The 16,732-nt window shown below is 23.1% G+C and overlaps 1 protein-coding gene across 3 annotated transcripts in view; it reads right to left on the reverse strand.

Annotated features, from left to right (window-relative positions):
- LOC126908152 (calcitonin gene-related peptide type 1 receptor-like) overlaps positions 1-16,732 on the reverse strand; it is a gene marked incomplete at its 5' end in the record, with an annotated part of 50,949 nt that overhangs the window by 7,609 nt on the left and 26,608 nt on the right. Inside the window, 1 exon segment of one of the 3 annotated variants that reach the window (XM_050690065.1) lies at positions 96-143. Within the exon segment in view, the coding sequence (XP_050546022.1) occupies positions 111-143 (33 nt within the window). The 3' untranslated portion in view covers positions 96-110. 3 annotated transcript variants of the gene reach the window in all.

The raw sequence follows: 16,732 nt of genomic DNA on the forward strand, positions 1-16,732 counted from the left end.
TTTATAGTATTCTTTAGTATTATTGTTTATTAAACTTATTTTGAACCATTGTATTTCAGATAAATCACTCTAGTAGATAGATATTTTGAAATACTTGAATTGATTTTTTGTTAGATTTTTTGCCAGAGCTCCATGTGACAAGGCTGTAAGATCAAAGTGGATGAAGTATTATTTTGAATGTAGAAATTTTTGAGCGCAGGAGTAGCCTTAATAAATGTAGTCTAACATCTTAATGATATTAAGTATCTTGTGTTTGCGCTTATGGTGAGAAGCACAAGTTGATCTTCTGTCTAAAATTAAATCTCAGTACTTAACTTATATCGAATGAGAAAAAATGGAGTCATTGGTAAGAATAGTAACAAGTGGACGTTTTTCTTAAGAATGAAAGTGACAAAAAAAGATTTTGTTTCATAAGTTTTTACTAGTCATTTATTAAAACATAATGAAAGCATATTTAAAATGTGTTTGTAGTCAAGAACTAGCTACTTAATGATCTGTAGATAGAAGTTATGGAAGTTAAAAGTTATTTTACTCCAGAATTTTTATTTTTGTACATTTTTAACATTTTAGAGAATTAAATCACTTAAAAATTAGTTAGCTATAAAATTTAATTTTTCATGTGAAAACCCAACACTTTTTTTCTTTTTGTTTTTTAATGTATCTTTAATATTTAAATAATTTAATTTTTAATTAAACCAATATTAATGGAATTATTTATTTAAAAAATGTTTATTTAATACTCTATTTTATTTAAGTATTATTCTGAAGAGAAAAATCAAGAAACAAAAAAATAATTACATTTACATTTGATGAAAAAAAAAAGAAAAGATATTTGATACATTTTTTGTTTATATTGTAAATTTGAATAAAGTGTAATTATTGACACATAATTACACAAATCACAAATTAAAAAACAGATAGAAAAATATAGGATTAAAGTTTTTATTATAACTACTATAAGGATTAAATAATCTTAAAGCTTATGCAAACATTTGTATATCCGGTAGAATGAAGTAATTTAATATCAATATACAAACGTCGATATTGTTTTGTAAATTTATTAAATACTATTTTCATTCCATGAAGCAGAAAAATTAATATATATTTTGATATGGTACAATACGTTTGAATATCGATAAAAATTAATAGCTTCTTAGCTAAAAAAGTTATATAATTTATAATATTTAGTAAGAAAATAATTGATCTGGACAGGATTGAATAGCGTTTTTTTAAAACAGCTGGCTGATTATTAAGTTATGAAATATGAGATGATTTTATAGTCAAATATACTTGGAAATTTTGTGATAAATTATTATTTATCATAAATAGTAGTTTTTTTTTGTCCTTTGACATTTTATAATGAGAACTCAATAAAAACGGTTTTTATTGTCAGCAGTTATAATTATTATTACTCGTGAAACTTATTTTTAGTTTAATATAATTGGACTACAGGCTACACGATGTCAATTATAAATAAATTGATTATTATAAATGAAAAACATTGTAAGTTAATAAAATTATAATGGTAAAAATGTATTAGTTTTATTAAATGAAAAGAAAAAATTTGAATAAAATAATGTAATTTATTATTTAATTCATATTAATGATCTCAAAATAAATAATTTAATGAAAACTTTATTTATATATTTATATTCGATTGGAACAAGACCTCTAGAAAGAAAATTGCTAAATGAAATTCAATGTCAATCAAGATATCTATGAAATAAAAATAACAATTTTAATCTATTCATGACGTTTGAAATAGTTTAACCTTAATTATGATATAGAAATTAATTGTTAAATTGGTACCAACATTGTAAATGATTATAAAAATGTGAAAATAAATAAAAGAATAAACAGTTATTTTTTTATTTTTGAAATGAAGAACATTGAATTACTTAGTTGAAATTTGGTTCAATTTATTTAGTTTTTATAAAATTCGTTCTTTTTTATCGCAATTATAATATTTTTTATTAAAACATATTCCTTAAATTCAATATTCCTTTTTTTAAATACGAAGAGTTATTCAAAATAATTTTTGAAGGACATTTAAAAGGTAAAAATTATAAAGGAAGATCGCGTTTTCAGTATATATATGCGATAAGCAGTGATTACTTAATGATGCATTTCTTAGAAAAAATTAGGAGAAAGGTTAGCAACAAAAAATATTGGAAAACTGCTGCAACCCAATATCAGAATTTAAGAAGAAATATATTTAAATATCTTGATAGTAATCTTTCCTACTAAAAATTAAAATATGGCATTTTGAAAGTTTTGATCAAAACAAGAGTTCAATTTCAAAACTAAAAAAAAAAGTTACGCTTAGTTTAAATAAAATATACTATAAATAAATTCAATTAATTTAGTGATGATAAATAAGGAAATATTATTAAAATATTAAAAAATCATCAAACTTTTCATGTCATCAAAATTTTTAATTTTTTTGTTGAAAACAGATAATTTTCTCAACTGCAAATTTGTTAAGTAATCGAACATATTATGTTTACTTTAATAAAGTAAACTAAAATAATTTACTTTATTAAAGTAAACGCTTTTTCAAAAATGACATATTTTTTGGATAGAATATTTGTCTTATAGGGGTTCTTTGGACAACGATATACAAATTTTTAGATTTTTTTTTATAGATATATCCAGAACTGTAATACTAAAGAATTAAAAAAGTCAAATAATATAGAGCATTCTTATATTCAATAAGAAAATATTTTAGTATAAAATTAAAAAAATAAAAGCTTAGGAAATATAGAGGATATTTTACGCCAAATAATATGCCTTTTTTACAATATAGAAAATGTGCTTCTGTTTTTACAATTAACGTTGATCGCAGCGTAACGGAAAAAAATAAAAAACTTATATTATAAAGTTAATAATTGATAGCAAGACATTTTAATACTTTGACATAAAGTGACTCATTTATCATTTTTAATGTTTTTTTATATTATATTCTGGAGATGTATTTTAGTTATCAAAATTAAATTTTAAAAGACTATTACGATAGGCTTTAATTTTTTTTTCATTTCACAATTAATGTAAAATATAATAGATATATTTTATTAGTAAGTGTATTTATTTAGTAATTTTATGGAGTTATAGTAAAATGTGGTAAGTCTGAAGATAATTGAATGCTACACTTATCGGGATTTATTTTATACATTATTCAGTGGCTAGTCAGAATTTCATAATGGATAGCCCATGATAAAAAAAAACTACTGAATTCCATATTTCGAACTTTTTTTTTTGCTCTCTCATTTCATTTTAGAAATTAATATTGCTGTCAATGAAGGTCCGGGTGGGAAAATATGAAAAATGTTGGGTAGGACATGATTACATAAAACTTAGTTAAAAATAATTTTTGATAATTTAATTTAATAGTAAAACTGTATTTTTGGAGTTAAGCTACAATATTTCAAAGAAGAAATGATAAAAAACAGTAGGATAATTAGTTTATTATGAACCACTTAATCAAAGAAAAAAAATCATTATATTATAATAATTTTTTTTTTATTTCTTATAGGTACATGTCTTTTCTACTTAATCTATCAAAAACCCTAGTTAATTTTGTATGTTGCCATCTTAAAAAAAGTAAGTTGACACTCCTATAAATTATAACGGATGAACATAAAAAATACTCCATAATTGATAAATTAAAAAAAGCAAGTACTTAAAATAAACAAAAAAAAGTTCTCAATATTACATTTATTTTTTAATTAATTAAGTCGTTCATGATAAATAAATCACACCTTGTATAAAACTTGAAAAATTAAAATATTGTTATATCTTATTTTTTGTAACATGGAATATTTAAAATAATGGTTGAATTAAAATTATGAAATGTTATTATTTTAACTAAAATAAAATAGTGCATATTGTTTATTGCCTTTTGGTACGTTTCATTTTACTTTAACTTTATACTTAACTAGGATAAATAATGTTAAATAAATATTAACATATTGTTGTAGTTGTCGTGTCTTTGAGTTTCGACATAACACTTTACCATTATAAATGCTAATTTCCATACTAACAAGATAAAATCTCTTTCACGTCCCTAAAGCTGTTGTTATATCCTTTGTAAACTATAACGTACTAACTACAATAACACCTTTTTTGTTATTTTTACCACAATGTTAAACTTAAATATTTGTTGATGGTGATGTATGTGAAAATATAACGTAACTTAATACAAATACAGTCAGATTTGTCAACACTTCTCTTCTTCTTTTTAATTGTTTTGATATCAAGTAACTATAATTTTAAACTCGTGTAGTTATGTATTGTGTGATGACATTATTGAGGGCTATTTGGCTTTACATGGATATGTTTAGTCTCCAAGTAAAAGACGAGTGTTTTTGAAATATAATTTACTATTAATAATTAATAGTTTTACAATTTTATGGCCCAGAAAATGTTTTAAATATGTGAATTGATATCTAATTAATTGATTTTATTAATTTAATATTTAAAAGATGTATGACTGAATAGTTATCGTAATAATAAAAAAGTTGTATTAAGTTACTTTACTAATATTTAGATTAATACTTGGACTATGCTACATTAAAAAAAATTGTTTTACTAATGAAATTTTTTACCAATTATTGTTAAATATATTGTGAATAACATATTAATATTATGTAAGTCTACCATAAATTACATTACAATACGTTGTTTATAATGTTAAATATGTTTTTATTTACGGCTAAATTTTGAGTTCCAGTTATAAATCGACAATTATATCTGACTATTACTGAAAATTTTTTAATAATTTTCTAAGATAAAAATTCATTATTCGATCATAATTATTGTTATAATATTTTTGTGTTTCACTAGTTGAATCCATTTGAATCTATTAATAAATTATTTCATGGTAAATTATAGAGAAGATTATTAATTATGTAAATAATGATGTAAGTCTATATCTTCTCAGAATTCTGTTTCAGTTGGTTGTAGTTTTGTAAATATTACTGTTAAGTTTATAGTTATAAATAATGTTTATCTGTTTTTCTAAAAGATTTATTTAGAGGACATGTACACGTTTTTGTTGACTTAACAAATACTATTAAATAAAACTGTAAAAACTTTTAAACTTTCAATTATGTTTACTTGGGGAAAAATATTTTTAAAGCAATTTTTAAAGTCTTTCTTTATAATTTTTGTATTATATTAATTATTTTATTATTTAATATTGCTCAATCATTATTTTACCAATGAATATTATTTTTTAAAAAAGCATATTTTAATTTTTTTATGAACTAAGTTATATAGATTTTAAAGGTATGAGCAGTGGCGTATCCAGGATTTTAGGGTAGGGGACGCAACCTTCAGTTTATAATTAGATATTAAAAATAATTCTAGTAACCTCAAAAAATTTTGATCACTATTTTTACCTCTACACAATGAAAGAATAAACAAGAACGATGAGAATAGAGTTCAAATAAAATAAATATATTTTTTTTTTTTCTATTATGAAAAGGCTTCGACAACTTATGGNAAAGGTATGAGCAATGGCGTATCCAGGATTTTAGGATAGGGGACGCAACCTTCAGTTTATAATTAGATATTAAAATAATTCTAGTAACCTCAAAAAATTTTGATCACTATTTTTACCTCTACACAATGAAAGAACAAAAAAAACGATGAGAATAGAGTAAGAATATGTGATATCAAATTTAACATTTTTTACATATTTATCCTTTTCAGTGGGTTAATTTTAGTGTTTACTAAAAATTAAAATAAATAATTTAATAGCTAAAATTTCTTAATAATTTTGTAGAAAGAGGGGTAAAATTTAAACTACAAGTGTGTAATTTTCATTGGTATTTTTCTTAAAAAAATTGGCATACTACTTTATATTGTTTCAGAAAATTAAAGATTATAGATCTAGATATTTTTAGGCCACAAAAAGTGTATTAACAGTTTCAATCCATTTTTAGAAAAACTAAATTACAACAATTTTATAAATTCATAATTTTTATTATCTTTGATATTTAATATCTGTATTTAAAAAAACAGCTATTGACTATACAAAAAGTTGATTAAAACACTTTTGTTGGTAAATTACAAATTCTTTCAAATAATTTTCTGATGGCATTTTGGAAAAATGAAGACTTGTACTGAAATATCAATGTATACATTTTTACATATTGTCTAAACTTTGAGATTAGAGCTGGCCCTGTTGTTTATGTCATATAAATCGCAAATTTTGTAGATATTGTTGTCAGAAATGTATACAATGAGAATATTCTAAAATAACCCTGTTCTGTGATGGCGCGAACGGTCGTGAATATTCTAGTGAACGCTCAGCTTTCGTCACGTGGCTCGGTGATAAAGACTGGTCCGCCAGCAAAACCGGTTCTACGCGAAGTGCACCCGACAAATAACGCGAATGTACTGTGCCGTGTGTCGTTATCGCAACACTTCTTAATATTTTCCTCAATATAAAAGAGCAAATATGTGGGTCATCGACAACAGTTTTAAGTGAGATAACTTAAAGTAAATTTTTTTAGAGTCTTCTGTACAGTATTAATTAGTGTATAATACTTTTTATTTTCAAATTGTATATTGTTTAATTTGTAAAAAGTTTTTTTATCTCGAAGTTTATTTTAAAAAACGGTTTTTATTTTTTGTTACGTCATGTTCATAACAATATTATATTTATTGCATTCATAGTAGTGTGATGAACTGATTGTTCTAAGTCTAAGTTCGATCACGCGAATAAGTGTTGTCAGGAAGAGTTAAAATAATAACAATTATAATGTAACATTGATTAATTAAACACTGACCACTGTAATCAGTAGTCAGATCCCTTTTTATTAGGAATAATGTTATTAACAATTAAGGATATAATTAACATGAAATTTACACTATTAATGGTTATTTTCTAAACATTGTTATAATACTTTCTAGTGTTACAATGAATTCCTTATAACTAATATTTATAAAACAATTATGGGTTCTCGACAGTAGCATAACATATTAAATTAAATTTGTTTTTTAACGAAGTTAAAGTTATCAATTAACTATTAAGAATATTATGCCATGGTCAGAATCGCTACTCCATGAACTGTTCTAACCATGGTAGTTTAAAAACTTGCAATCGAAAATCAGGTAATGGGGTATAGGTAAGAATTATGTGTGATTATAAAAAAATTTTTAATCTTCTCATATAATAAAAATTATGTATAAGCAAAAAAAAATTGTTAGATGAGGTTTTAGGGAGAAGAATAATCGCCCTACTTGCTACCTGTAAATAAGTCACTGGATGCAAGAGAAAGTATTTTCTTTAATTAATATGTCTACCCATTACAAAATTTAAATAGTTGTATCATGCAACGAGTATACAGGGTGGCTCAAGAAAACGCTATCTTTTCATGATTACTGTGTATACATATGATGATAATGTGTATACATTACAAACTTGGCATTAATACCTTGATAAGAAATTAGATAAGGCAATTATTACTTATCACTCTCATTCATCTGTCCTTTTCTCAATACGTATTTCAATGTTTAATACCGTAAAATAATACATGAAAATTCAAATTTTTACAAACTTCAAAACGCTACAGAATATTTACTATTGAATATTAATAAGATATTTTTTTACTAAAATTTTTCTTAAATTCTACTCTACAAAATAGCTATCTTAGATTTTTTTTTTACATTTTATTTAAAATTTAAAAATAATTAATATTTTTAATAAAATGTAAAAAAATTAATTATTGAGATATAGCTATAGACCTAACGTATAACTATTATTTAAAAAAAAAATCAGCTAAAAATATTAACTGGATCAAAAGTTATTTAAGTTGTCAGTGAGNCAATGGTTATTTTCTAAACATTGTTATAATACTTTCTAGTGTTACAATAAATTCCTTATAACTAATATTTATAAAACAATTATAGGTTCACGACAGTAGCATAACATATTAAATTAAATTTTCTTTTTAACGAGGTTAAAGTTATCAATTGACTATTAAGAATATTATGCCATGGTCAGAATCGCTACTCCACGAACTGTTCTAATCATGGTAGTTTAAAAACTTGCAATCGAAAATCAGGTAATGGGGTTATAGGTAAAAATTATGTGTGATTATAAAAATTTTTTTAATCATTTCATGCAATAAAAATTATATATAAGCAAAAAAAAATTGTTAGATGAGGTTTTAGGGAGAAGAATAATCGCCCTACTTGCTACCTGTAAATAAGTCACTGGATGCAAGAGAAAGTATTTTCTTTAATTAATATGTCTACCCATTACAAAATCTAAATAGTTGTATCATGCAACGAGTATATATAAATATATAAAAAATGTTTACCAACAGATAAAATAAATGATTTTATAAACTGAAGAGGCATTAAGACCAAAAGGTTCTGCCGTGTATACAATGTCTTTATTGTAAATTAAAAAAAGTAAGACACAATTTAGTTTTTATTTTTATATTGTAGCACAGAAAATTAAGGTGAGTTACATTACAAGTACAGAACATTTGGGAAGATGGAATAGTCATACATTAATCCGTCGTAATCTGTGACAAGACACTTGTATAAGGATGTTTACATTGCATGTTCACAACGACTGCTAAAATATCTGGCACCATAGTTAATGGTAATATTCGGGTGAAAAACAAATAATTCTTGAAGGGAGAAAATAATGGGACAACGAAATTACTCTTTTACTGTTTTAGACCATTAACTTGAAATACGTTTTTAACAAGAATCAGCATTTATAAATATCTGAATGCTCACAGAGATACTTATTAAAGGTAATTAGTCGACATCTTATAATGGTTGCAGTAAATGAAATTTATTTTTAAATTACAAATTCTTGTGAATTGTGAACATAATAAAATGCATTTAAATTTTTTAATTAATTAATTGACTATTCTATGTATAGAATTCAATACTGAAGATAGTAAAATGTCTTTCACAAATAATACTAAAAAATTTAATTAAATATTAAAACATACAATTTAATTATTATTTATATTTGAGTATGAGATCGATTATTATATCTTAATTAACTAGTTTCGGTATTAATATTTTTTAATAAAAATGTGTATTAACTTATGAATGGTTAAATATAACGTTTAAAATTTATTATTAAATTTTAAATCTATCAATAAATTTGCACATGGTAAGCCTCAAATAATTTAATTAACGTTTCTTATAATTATAGTAATAACTATAAAATCATATTATTAATTAATAAAATTGTCATATTTTTTTCTCTGATCATTTTAGAAAAGTATAATTATACAAATGATTTAAATTTCAATATTGTTACACTTGAAAGGGTGAAATCGAGAAGGTATTGAGATCATAAACAAAATTTTCCTAGAATAAAACCGGAAGTATTTTATTATATTAAAGATTTATTTTCATATAAAGATGCTAAACAATAATCCTGAAATAACCCTCGATTTAAGTATTTCCTGAACATTTTATTGTAACCAGTTATTAAAAATTATTTAATTAATTGATTGATTTTCGAAAATATTAATGCTAAATTTTTAACTTTATTAATATACTTATATTAAAATAAATCTATCAATAAAAATTTTCAAGAAATAAATTTGTGAATGTTTGTCAATTTTACTGTAACTCAAGGTGAGTATATAAAATTTACTAAGAAAGATAAATTTTATGTAAAAATTAATTTTTTTTATAGGCAACTCTGTATTTTTTTGCTTATAAATATATTCGACTGAAATCGTGTAAATATTTTCATGTTTTTGAACATTTTTTACGGCAATAATGTAATTTTTGAATAAAATGACACAATTTTGACTTGAAAATCATTGACCAAGGTAGAATGTATCCCCTAAACTGCTATAAAAGTATGAAAACAACCCTTATAGAAAGGCATATTATATTTTATTAACAGTAATTTTTTCGAGAGGGAAATACATAAATAGATACTTTTTTCTTATTAATAAATATAATACCAGTATTACGGTGTATTTTTTTCATATTTATTTACGTAGGTATCTATACGATAGAATGACTGTGGTTTTTCCACAAGAAATTTTAATCAACTAGGGGAGTGTCATGTACCCGAGTCTTATGACATTTTATTATACACACGCCAAATATAGAATAGGATAATTTATATAAATTATACGAGTAGTAAAATTTAATTAAAAACTAATCATCTAAATTATTTTTTTTTATGAAAAAATTAAACAATGCTTTCTGGGTGACAAATAAGCTCACTAAATATTGTTCTACAACTTTAAGATCTCTGTTTCTAACAAAATAAATAAAATTATAATTTTTTTTACCATTTTTATACATATTTAAATTTGCAATTATTCCAAATATGCTATTAGGTGGAAATTTAATTCTTGAGTTTAGAGTATTATTGGAAAAATTTGTTAACTATAGTTCTAAAATGTAAAGATCTTAATTTTACACATTCTATGAAATATATTTTTCTTTATTATTATTAAAGATGATTAAAGATTGATTGATACAAGTAATAATACATTACTTTGATGTATTGATAATTTATTAACCCATCAATGCCGGTTTCTCCATAGTTTTTGTATCTAAAATGTTTTCTTAATAGCTTAATTTTCTAAATTTTCAATACATTTTAAATTAACCTAAAATAACTTTAATTACTGATGAATTAGTTTTATTCTAGGTAGATATATATATATATACATATATTTATTTGCATGTAAATATATATTAATTCAAGAATTTCCTAAATGTATATGTAATTTAAAATACGATTAATTTATTTTTTCTGTCCGATTTAAGTATTTGCGTATTGAAAAGTATACTGTGTTATTAGGGCACCTTAGTTTTAAGTAGGTAGCTTGATTTTTATTAAAAAAGTTGTTTATTTCTTTTATTTAAACATTTATTTTAAATATGTAGTGATTGAAAACTAAGTATAATTTAGTGTCTTGTTATATCAGGAAAAAATTTTTAGACTTTTTAAATTATAAGGATGTCACTGTAAAGTTATAATTGTAAAATAATATAATTTAATAAAAAACAGTGAATTTGCCAAGTGGATCGCTAATTTAAAAAAAATGTCAAGAATAATAAATAAAAGCTCGAATTAGATATAATGTAAAACAAGATTACTAAAACAAAAGTNTGGATCGCTAATTTAAAAAAAAATGTCAAGAATAATAAATAAAAGCTCGAATTAGATATAATGTAAAACAAGATTACTAAAACAAAAGTTAATAAAATTATCGGCTCTCTTTTGGCGAAATAATTAACATTCGTTTAACATCAAACATTTTTTAAGTTTAATTAATAATATTTGTTAGTAAATTTAAATGTAATTGTTTGTGGACCAGACTCAAACTGACGAAATTTTAGTGACTATAAAAAGTTATATATATTTATAATTTATTGAAGAAATGATTAAAATCTAAAAAAGTTATAAAATAATAATTTTTATAAATGATACAAAAATTAAAAAACTAATTAAATTTTATGATATTAAATGAAAGTACATCTAAATGGTATTTGTCGCATAAATTAATTTTGAATACTTTGAAGTATCAATAGTAGCGATTGGAAAACANACTTTGAGGTATCAATAGTAGCGATTGGAAATCAACCGGAAACAATAAACTTATAGCTCGACACTGTTTGATGAATGAACTCAATTTAGTTTATTCAAGTATATACGTCTGTAGAAATCGTGGAATTTACCGTCTAAAATCTATAAATTGCAGTGTATAGGTATCATTATAGGGTGACTGTTATTTTTGTAGTTTTAGCATTTGAAAAGTGTCAACCAGAAATTTTTTCTTATGAATTTAAAAATAAAATTTATACAATTTCAGCACGCTTTAAGCTCAAAATTTAGACAATACGTAAAATTGTGTAGTTTTTTTTATATTTCCATGCAAGTTTTGATTTTTCAAAAAAGTCATCAGTAAATTTTTATTAGAGTTTGTAATTTAACAACAAAAGTGTTTTTATCAATTTTCTGTATAGTCAATATTTTTTTATAAAAATTAAAAATAAAATAGATAATAAATATCAAAGATAATAAAAATTATAAATAACTAAAATTTTTGTAATTTATTTTTTCTAAAAAATGAGTAAATATATAATTTAAATTAAGAAAAAAATATTTTAAAAGTAATAATTGATTGAATTAAAAAAAAAAAAATAGCGCTTAACATAAAAAATATTCTAAATTAATTAATTATATTTACAAATTGAGTAGAACTGTTATTTGTGGCCTAACTATATTTAATTCTATAATCTTTGTTTGTCTAAAACAATATAAAATAGTAAGTAAAATATAATTTAATAAAGATACCTCACGTAATATGTTTTGTAATGCTATTATTAAATTTCTCTACTAATTTTAGTCCTCTTTCGATTGAATTATTAACAAGTTTTAGTTGTTGAATGATTAATTTTCGTTCTAAGTAAGCACTAAAGTTAAACCAATAAAAAGGGTGGTTATCTAAAAAACATTGAATTTTAAATCACATAAAAATATTTATTTTATTTCAATTTCAGTTTTGGTTTGTGTCTTAATTTTTTGCACCATATTCACTTTAGTGTAAGCGACCTTAGGTCTAATTTTGATCAATTCAATTATTTTCAAATTATGTACATTTTTTTAGTGAGTATATAATTTTTGCCATCCATTTTAGCCTACATGAAAGTTTAATTTTGGAAATATGGTTCATCCTATAGTTAATATTCATTGAACCGATAAATTAGAGACAGATGATTATTAGTCAACAGAAAAGATGCAATAAATTTCAATGGTAAATCGCTGATGTAAGTCAGCTATCATTATCACAGAACTTATTCATTGTTGCTCAATTAAACATCTTGTTGATAAGAAACTCGTTTTTAAACTAATTGAAGTTCATTAGCAAGTTACAAGGTTCATTTATTTTACAAATGACAGCGTAATCCTAGTTGACATGTTTACAAAAAAATAAAATACAGGCAATTTATTTTTGTAATTTTTACATCCCAGTAATTAAATAGATTAAATTAGTTATTTATTGAAAGTCAATTTATAAGTTACTGATCTTAAAGTACATCACGCAATTTGTTTTTAAAAATAATGAGTTCTAAATTTTATAAAATAAATATAGTCTAGTTTATTAAATGAAGAGAAAAATAACCTTTGTTCAAAAACAATGACAACATATTCATTATAGTTATACAAAGCGGGTGACTTGGACATAGGCCATTAATCAAAGCATTCATGGTATATCGTATTAACTAGTATAGATTAATGGTACAATGGTAGGTAACAGCTATTATAAATTATCANTAATGGTAGGTAGCAGCTATTATAAATTATCATAATTGTAATAGTGATTTACACTAAAGTTAAAAAAATCATTATTCGGTTACTATGTTATACGGTAATATGAGAACAATTATTTTAATGTTTATTCAAAACAATATTAGTCAAATATGCCATTTTATAAAATTTCAGAAAATTTAATTTATGATTATGGAAGGTCAGTTTTAATTATTTTTAATCAAAAAATTAAAATTTTGTTGATGTATAAGAATAAGTTTTGTTGAAACTTTAAAATAGAAGGTACGTATACATTTTATACAATTTCTAAAATTGTTCATTATTTAGTAATAGTGACGTAACTATAAGGGAGTTTGTATTCTCCCCTTCCGAAATGATTCGAAAGGGATTCTTGAATTATAGGAATTTNAATGTATGATTATGGAAGGTCAATTTTAATTATTTTTAATCAAAAAATTAAAATTTTGTTGATGTATAAGAATAAGTTTTGTTGAAATTTTAAAATAGAAGGTACGTATACGTTTTATACAATTTCTAAAATTGTTCATTAATTAGTAATAGTGACGTAACTATAAGGGAGTATGTATTCTCCTCTTCCGTAATAATTCGAAAGGGATTCTTGAATTATAGTAATTTTTTAATCTTTTTTATGTAGTGTACCTTGAAAATAATTATAACAATCTTTCTTTGGAAAAAAGTTCACTTTTGTTCCACTGTTTCTTAATAATATTATTTACATTTAAATACATACATTTATAAAAAGTAACTCAAGATTTCACTTTGTTTTTAAATTGTTATTACGAATATAAAATAACATTTTACACTCACACACCCTCGTATATATATTTATATTTGTATTTATATTATATATAAATATTCAGGTATTAAGATTAAACGTTGTACAAACTTATAATTCTTCTTTGTTCACTATAACATGTACCTTACTAGTGATGCTTGGAAATATTAAAACAACGCTTCCAATATCTTTGTCGATCCCTAATGTATACAAGCGTGAAGATGGGGGATGAAAAGGGTCCATAAAGCTCAATTTTCTACAAGACGTCATAAAAACAAAAGAGCTTCATATGACTCTACAAAAACAATGCTACTGGTTAACATTAATACCTCCACCGTTCACCTGCACTCATATTCCATGACATTCTACTAACATTTACACTTTAACATTTCATTATTGTATACTGCTGAATTTTGAGTAATACAGTCGGATTACATTTCTTCGTGTATTAGATTTACATTTTATCATTTGAAACATATAAATAAATCTGAAATCGTTTTGCCGAGATCACCTTCAATGAGTTTATGTTCAAATAAACATGTAAACAATTATAAGCCCAATTAACAAAAAGCTAGATTATTAAGGCGCTGTGCAAGCTCACTTTTCTGTCTTAATTCGCAAACCTTCAAGTACACAAAAGTTCAATTTTTATTAAACAAGAATTTTTTTTTTTAAATTTTGAAACTTCATAATATTAACAAGTAATTTATAATAATGGTTTCTAAATCATCGTTAATTCATGATTTCAATTATTATGAATTAATTTTTTTTGTATAGTTGTATTAACAGATAACAGGTATTTGTAATACTAGAATGTTCATCATTTTTAAAAATGAATGAAGTAATAATTATGAATCATTCGTGTTGTTATTATGCATTGTATAAAAACAAGTAATTTTATCAAAACAAATTTTCAATTTGACATGGTGGTGACGATGGAACAATAACTATATAACTGTCAATAGTTTAAAGTTGTTAGCGATATTGGACAGGAACTCTTTGGTGTCAGTGAAAAGGAAATTATATGACTACTAAAATTGAATTTTTGGGACATAATATAAAAACGAATGCTTTGAAATGTAAATATAGATTGTGTTTGTTATAATCTAAGTGCATATTTTTCGGGCGGATAATTTTTGGTATCTTATTTTGCTGATAGGTTAACAAAGCATTTTGAAATTATTTTACAATTTTCTAAAACAACTGTTATATAAGGTAATTTAACTAAATGCCATTTATTTTTATAAAACTTAAGCAAAATCAATTTTTTATTAAAAAAAAAATTCAGTGGTGTTATTTTAGATTTTATTAGAATGAGTAAATATTTGACTGGACCATAATTTCATGAAGCCCTCCACTTTGCTAGTAATTTGTTTTTAACAACCCACTCCTATTAAACTTTACACGAAAAATATCAAAATAAACGTTTTTCTTTAAATAATATTAATAATAATAAATACAATTTTTTGTGAAGGAATTGTCTATAGATAGCCTTTTAAAATTATAAAACAAATTATGTATATAATTATTATATAAGAAAAGTAAAATGTCTATAAGGCAATGAAACTTTCAAAATTGTTTCTTTAAATGAAAAATTGTAGGTTTCAAGTTACACATCAACAGTTTTAGGATATTATATTAAAAATTCATAAAATAATCAGTGTTATTCTTTCATTTTAAAGCCAGAATTGTTTGAGTTACAATGTTTCTTACTTCATCTTTAACAATGAAGTAAGAATCTGTATACTATTTAATTATGATGACTGATAACTGAGAAATGGTTAATATAGATTTCTACTATATTTTAATAGTAAAATATAAAATATTCAATATTATATTTCCAATATATTTCTTAGATTATTATTAACCGACTTATAACGATGAATGGACTTGCTTAAAGTATGACTCAGTAAGACTATGGATCAACTATCCCTGATTTTCTCTGAAAATTGGACACCCTCTAAATGATGCTTATGAAAAAATTATACTAAAGACCAGTGATTATAGATAATTTAACAATCTTAAAATACATAAATAAAAAATTGTCTGAAGAAATGCTTGACTGATCAATAACCATATTTAAAATTTATTATTTAACAAGAAATTTATAAAATATGATATTTGAGTTGTTATGTTTAAAAAACACAAAGAGGATTTAATTTTATATTAATATCCACAAAGTTTTTGTTTCATATTTGACAAATATGAATAATACAAGTGTTATTTATATTATTCATACGGGTATATAAAAGAGACATTAATTTTGACCCTAATTAATAATTTGTTCCTCCCATCTCTTTTATAATATTATGATTTAATGCGTTATGGCTTTATCCTTTTAGGTATTGTTTTTTATCACTTCATCCGTTGTGCTTTTTGTCTTCATTGTTCTTATAGAATGAGAACAAAATTTATAGAGACATAAGACGATAAAAACGGTTATATATTTGAGTGCATAAAAGAATTAAGAAAATTAAGTACATGATCTACACCAATCTTCATTTAATACTTTGAAATCGTACTCATCAACGTCATTACCACTACCTAACATTATTTTAGCTATTATTTTCTTTGTTAAAAATACATTAATTAGAACTTTTAATTGCATATGCTAGCTACTTAGATATTAATTATGATGTTAACTTTAT

This window comes from Daktulosphaira vitifoliae, unplaced genomic scaffold (assembly GCF_025091365.1).
Source record: "Daktulosphaira vitifoliae isolate Bord-2020 unplaced genomic scaffold, ASM2509136v1 Scaffold_5, whole genome shotgun sequence".
Lineage (NCBI taxonomy): Eukaryota > Metazoa > Arthropoda > Insecta > Hemiptera > Phylloxeridae > Daktulosphaira > Daktulosphaira vitifoliae.